The sequence below is a fragment of the Phragmites australis genome, chromosome 3 (assembly GCF_958298935.1).
Source record: "Phragmites australis chromosome 3, lpPhrAust1.1, whole genome shotgun sequence".
Lineage (NCBI taxonomy): Eukaryota > Viridiplantae > Streptophyta > Magnoliopsida > Poales > Poaceae > Phragmites > Phragmites australis.
This window is the reverse complement of record NC_084923.1, coordinates 17,222,928-17,229,661: the sequence shown is the minus strand read 5'-3', so window position 1 is coordinate 17,229,661 and position 6,734 is coordinate 17,222,928. Positions and strand designations below refer to the sequence as shown.

The 6,734-nt window shown below is 42.0% G+C and overlaps 1 protein-coding gene across 2 annotated transcripts; it reads right to left on the bottom strand.

Moving 5' to 3' along the window:
• Positions 1–1,694: 1,694 nt before the first annotated feature.
• On the bottom strand, positions 1,695–5,890 carry LOC133912461 (transcription factor RF2b-like). Of its 2 annotated transcripts, XR_009908807.1 has the most exons (5): positions 5,240–5,890; positions 3,504–3,636; positions 2,935–3,019; positions 1,973–2,413; positions 1,695–1,892 (listed from the first exon to the last, which is right to left on the bottom strand). XR_009908807.1 is itself a non-coding variant. In XM_062355194.1 (4 exons), the coding sequence occupies exons 1-4, from the start codon at positions 5,698–5,700 to the stop codon at positions 2,052–2,054; spliced, it is 1,041 nt and encodes a 346-aa protein (XP_062211178.1). In that variant the 5' UTR covers positions 5,701–5,890; the 3' UTR covers positions 1,695–2,051. The 2 variants fall into 2 exon arrangements, 1 of the variants encoding a protein (XP_062211178.1); XM_062355194.1 differs by having other exon boundaries at positions 1,695–2,413.
• Positions 5,891–6,734: the final 844 nt, after the last annotated feature.

Below are 6,734 nucleotides of genomic sequence, written 5' to 3'. Positions count from 1 at the left end.
TACATTCGCCACTGACCATACCCTCGCCAGAAGTGTTGCCTCGTCAAACATATCAACTTTTATAAAAGGGGTTACGTCATTTCGCAAGGGAGAGCAAGGGGAGCAGATAGATGAAGGAGAAGCCGCCACACTACTAGGTAGAGTCTAGGGTATTAGGAGAGATCCAGTACTGCCTCTGCTTGCGCCCTAGATGGCATTCGAAGGATCATTAGTTAGAGAATTGAGATTGAGAGACTGAGTGGCAAATTGAGAAGTCTATCTCTCGATGGCTTGATACGAGTGGTTTGGGTCAACCATAGTTGTTGGGTACTGCTTGATGAACCGGTTGTGTGGCATAGGGTCACGAACATGTTTGCCTTGGTATTTGATGATTGTTTGTGAAGTGGATGTCTTCGTGTCTAACAAGCATTGATGAGAGTGGCTTCACCACTTGTCCGAAGCTAGGTTAACAAGACCTTAGATTCTCCCTTGAATCTCCTCTTTCTCTTCAGTTGATTTCACACCTTGGTTAGATGAAGACCGGCATTGATCTCCACTTTTGTTCAATGCAAAACTGGTAAGCAAGGTTGCTTAGAGGCGATACAAACAGATGATCGGTTGGTTGCTCCATCTGTGGAGAAAATCTTGGATCAGCTGTTGTGATCGTTGTTCCTTATGTTTTGTTGTGTTGTGTAGTGTTCTTGTGCATGTGTGTGCTGCGATTGTGATCCCTTGTGGCTCCATATCCCTCTCTGTTAAAGTTGTACACTGATCGTTGCTGCCTTGAAATGGGGGACATATGTTTAATCTTGTAATCTCACTTCAATAGAATAAAAATGTTCAGGTGGGCTTTCTTAGCCCCCCCCCCCCCCATTGGTTACTAGAAAAAACTACATATTTAAGTACTTGTATCACAAAATTATATATTTAGTATGTTAATTTATAGCAAAACTGCATGTTTTAAGAAGTTGTATCACAAAGCTATAGATTTATGCGTCAATCTATCGCAAAAGTATAGATTTAACCCATAAGTGAGTAGTTTTGCAATACAAGTTGTTAAATCTATAGTTTTGTGACACATTAACACACTACATATGATATAACATTCTAAATCTATAGTTTCACGATAGTTTTGCCAATCTATTATAGTTTTGCAAATTTACTCAAGTACAAATATTCTAATAACATAGAAGATGAAAACCAATCCAATTGTTTCAAATAAATGAAATCTTGGGCCCTGCACCATCAAATGCTTCTAAAATTTGACTACTAATACTCATAAGTAATGTATGAAAAAATTCATCAATTGAAAATAATGTTTGTATATTAATTTTCCAAGTATTTCCAGAATCGTATGTTTTAGTTTGTAGCAAAAAGTAGTGATAAACTCTTTGCCATATGTTCATATTTCTACAACAAATGTACACGGCTTGCAGTGGTCGGTCAAATCACGATATAAGAGTTTTCTGAGCTAAAGCTCCCGTTACCGAATTCGCCTTTGGAATATCAAGGAACAAACATGTGCATTTCCAAATCTTAACAAGGCAGTTATGCTAGCACGCAATATGCAAATGGATGTAATGACCAACACAACTACATCTATTTTTGCTCTTTAGTTACACGCCGATGATGGCACAGCATTTACTTGACCTCTGACGGATGATTGAAATTCCTTAAAGCGACACCATTTCACTCAATCAGAGTACACATTGATCAAACTAGCTTGGCAGCACAAATGCGCAGAGCTAAACAAATTGCAGAGAATACATGTATGTTCCGAAAGAAGAATCCACATGGCTAAAAACAACACCATATTATCAGAGAATTCCACTCCAAATGCCCTGATAATCCCAAACATGGCACACATGAAATGAACCCAAAACAAACAGACGTGAAGAGTTCCGGGATCATGCCTACAACAGGGATAGATCAGGCAGTGCAATTACAAACAATTTCAACTAAATCGAATGAATTGAATAAAAAATAAGCTTACAGAACAGGAAGCAGCGCAAGGATGTCAGGCTATGAACAAAGAAATCTAATGAAACTGCCGAGTCGATGTGTAAGCCTTGTTAGAAGGTGCTGCTGCTTTCACTGGCAGATATCGAGCTGCTCTCTGATTTCACAACTAGAGGCCCATTTCCAATGTCCAAACCCTGCAGACGTCCGAGATGGTCTTGCTGCATTATGTCTGGGAGAGTGTTTGGGTGGGATAGCATATGGTGGTTTGGCACATTAGGATGAGGTGGATGGAACGGCGGTGGCAACTGGGCGCCACCCGGGTGCTGGGCTGTATTTTGCTGGGAAAGCGGGAAGAAGGAAGAGTTGTATGGGACATGTTGAAATCTCATGTTAAATGTCTCGCTGGAATTTGTCATCTCACCAGTAGCAAGCTTAAGCCTCTCCAGCTCCTGCTTCAGTGCATCGTTCAGAGCTGCAAAATATATCAGATTTTCTGTTTAGAACGCAAAAGTAGAACACAGAACCTTTCATAATGCAAACTCCAGTTATTAATTTGTTCTACATTGGTAAAATATAATTAGCATTATGTTCCATATAGTAGGTCACTCTAGCTCATGGCATGATATCTTAGATGCAGCAAATTGACCACATGTAACCATATTTACGCTGTCTTGGCGGAAGAGAAGGGAAAAACTACAGGCATCATGTTGCAATTGGGTGAAGGGTATTATTGTGTCAAAGACCCTTGACTTCAAATAGTGGCACTTTAACAGGTTGAAATGACTTGTAATGGAAAAAGGAGGAGGTCTAGCTTGAGTTAAAAAAAAATGAAAGAGTAAGGAGGGCAAAGAAAAATAGAATGACTCTTCGATGATATCATGTCAAAATTTATTGCACAGCCTTACTATCAGTTCATATTACAGGAAAAGTATATTGAAAGTAGCGAATTGACAAATAAATTATCATTATCTTATATAAGGGGACAATGCTCACCATCACGCAGTTGAGCCTGTTGCTCAATGGCCTGCAACCTTATCTTGAGCTCTGTATTTTCTGCAGAAAGTCCAGTCGTGTCTCTCTGCAGATGATTGAAGGCAACATATAAAGGTCATCCAACAATTTAATACAACAATATAGCAAATCAGTAAACTATACAATACTTCGACAATCAACCGCGTAAAATATAGCGATAACCAGCTGACAGTCAAAGCTGACAATCGACACAAATTAAACTCATCATTTCAGTTTTTCAAACTGTTCACACACCACAATTGATATTTAATTCGAGGGATGTTTAGATTCATCAAAGCATGTGCAACTGTCCTAGTCCATACAGCTACACAGTTTGTCAGAAGATACACAGAGAAAACTATTAAGCTAGATGCAATTTGCAAAGAAGCTACAATTTGGTTGGTGCCCTGTGATCAGGGGATAGATCCATCTTTGTTATAATGACTGCAAAGGAAAATGATCATTTTGCTCGTACAAGATACCACTTCCAGAAACAACATGAACTTAAACTTGACCTGATATCCATGAGAAAAAGATAGATGGAAAGGTACCTGAAATAGTGTGAGTTGTGCGGAGAGAGTGGTGGCTTCAGTCTGAAGAGTTTGAACCTTCCGCTCCAGTTCTGTTATATAACGAGCCTTTCTTTCTTTTGATCTAGCCGCTGATTGTCTGTTAGCTAGAATTCTGCATGAAATGAATACAACATGTTAATGTAAACTTATAAAATGCTATTGGAAGAATGATTCTAGGAGCGAATACAAACTCATGCATGGATAATTAGCCACAACCTGACTACATATTTTTTTTATACCTTCAATTCCTCTTTTCCAATATAGATTTAAAGGAATAATGGATCAAGACCCTACACAGATGGCTCATACTACAACAGCCAGAACATTCTACATTTCTCCTTAATTTTCAAGCAAAAGCATGAGCTTCATTGATAAGGAGAAGATACAGGTAGAATCATTCACTTCACGAACAAAGTTTTGTTATATATCTGCCCATCAACTGTTTTATATTTGATCAATCCCTGCAATGTAACATGTATCCATAACATATTTAAGACTGTCATTTCTAATTTTCTATTACAGTATTACTATTTGCAAGTCAACCAATTGACACAAGTAAAACGATCTGAGAACTAAAAAGATGAAAAACTGGTAACGATGCAACATAATTTTGAAGCATTAAAAATCTAACTGTAAATAGAGGATATCAAGTTATCAACTACAAAGTTTGGATAATATTATTTCTTACTAGTGAGATCTCCATCATGCTATTTTCGAAAAATATATCTCCATCATGCTAAAGATTAAAACATCTGGTTTTGGTGACAGGATTACTGCATGTGATCTTAGAAATGATAAATCCAACTGATTAAAACATTATTAAATAACACAATGGTATTTCTCTATTTTGAATTGCTACCAATGGTCACCAGAAATGATTCTGAGTTTCAACCAGAGGTACAATAGGCAAGAAAGGCAAGAGCCTGTTATTTCCTCTTTTTGATTGGATAGCTTTCAATGACTGTTTCTCTCCTTCTGCCTTTCACCATCAATTTAGCCAATGAGATCTAAATAATTTGCAATGACTTAACACCCCAGTTGAATGTGCTTCATTTTCTTTTCATTTCTCCCAACCGACTAACATTTACCTGCCATCTTTCACAAGTGATGAAACTAAGCAATATACTCCTCGAAACCAGCCATCCAGCTTACATCTCAGCACTTCAGCAGCAAACTCTCAAATTACAACCGGTACTTGTAACCTTGCAGGTAAGAAATCAAGCAAATTACGGCTACCCTTTTCGCCCACCCCTTTTTTCTCAATCATTATCAAACCCCCAACACGCAAAAAGACGTACAGAAGCATCTGTCACCGTCACAGAAACAAGCACTTATCCATAATCCTACCAACCGAGCGCTAAAGAACCACCACCACCGCCTTAACTCCCAACCTCCAACCAACCATACAATGCAATCTATCCACAGTGCCCACAGAGGAACAAACAAGGCGCAAATGCACGTCTTTTGTTTAACCAGCAGGCATTTCCATCAGAAAGCATGCACGCATAATTGTCCTCCATACCTCAGCTGATTCCTCGCCAGTCGCCACCTCGGAGAAACGAAAGAACTGATCTATAGTACATGACGATTTCTCTACCAACCAATCATCGGAGCAAGTCAATCACTCCGCAACTGAGTCCAGACCTCAGTCACGATGCCGAGCATGGTAACAAAGGAGACGGGTAAGAAGGGGAGAGAGATCGAGGAGGCGGTACCTCTTGGCGCGCTTAGGGTCGATGGCTGCGAGCTCCGCGAGCTGCTCGGGACTCATGGCCTTCTTGGCCTCCATGACCTCGGCCAGCGATGCCGCGGCGTCGTTCCGCGAGCCGCCGCCGCTGCCGGGGGAGAAGAAGAGACCGGAGCCATCGACGGAGCTGCTGTAGCGGTGCTTGGGGCGCGGCGGCGAGGATGTCTGGGCGGCGCGGTCGCGGTCGGAGCCCGCGGCGGGGTCGGCGGAGGAGATCTTCTCGATGTCCATGAAGGTGGAGAAGAGGTCGTCCTCAGAACCGATCTCGTCGAAGCCGTCGCCGTCCCCGCCGCCGCCGAGGCCGAGGTCGTCAGGGAGGCGGAAGGCGACCTCAGATCTGGCCCGGCGGTGGTGCGCCCCGCGCGCGACCGGCGCGGGCAGCGGAGGGAAGGGCCGCCCCGGCGGATCGGTGGGCTCCGGCGGCTGCATTGCGTGGCGCCGCCCGGTCGCCTCCCTCGCTGTCTCCCCGCTTGTCCGAGCGCGCGCGCGAAGGCCCGGGCCGGAGACTGGAGGACAGGAGTGGTGGATAGGCAGGCTGGCTGCTGCGGCCGTGTTTCGCGCAGCTTTCGGGTTTGGTTTGGTTTTTAAGGGTATGTTTGGTCACTGTACGAGGGTCGAACTTTACAATCGGATGCTACGCTAATATGAGTAGATGTAGAGGTATGTATCTGTTTATATAGATAAGTTTATTAGTTAATATTAAAAAATATTTTTATACGAATAATTAATCATAATCTTAACTCTTATATATGTTCATGTAACTTCAGATTTAGTCAATCAAACAAAAAATTAACTTATACATCTACTCATACGGTCTCATATACAACCAATTAAACACTTTTCTATTTAACACGTATGATTCCACTCAATTTGATTTTTCTCGTCCTGAATATATGATGCAACTCTATAAAACCTCGTTCGATCAACCAAACACACCCTAAGAGATGATGGGGTGGAGCAGTGGAGTGCCACTCTGCTATTTGGTAGAGTGACAAATTTATTACTTGATCTACAGTTCATAAACTCATGGGCTCTATTTATCTGTCTCAATAGAAAATTACTATTTTGATACAGTGATAAAAATTAAATATTCTACGAAGTGAAGTGGATATCAGCATGTGAGTGGGCCACATGAATTAACCAAAAATTACACAGCAATGCAGTAACTAAATACCATATACATTCAACACCTATGCGTGCGTGTGTGCATTCATGCAATTCTCAATCTTCACGTACTCGCTGCACACACTTCATTTGGGCTCCACCCACGTCGACGACATCCCGCCGCTACTATAGTCAAAGGGGCTATCGCCGTCAAAGGGTGCCAAGCATCATTGGAAGTGATGTGCGACAACATCCATGGCATCATCGAGCTGACAATTTGACTGTTGGCGAGGAGGGGCCTGCTACTACTAGACCAGGAGCCATCACCAGAGTGGGCTTCACTTGACCCCTGAAGCCAG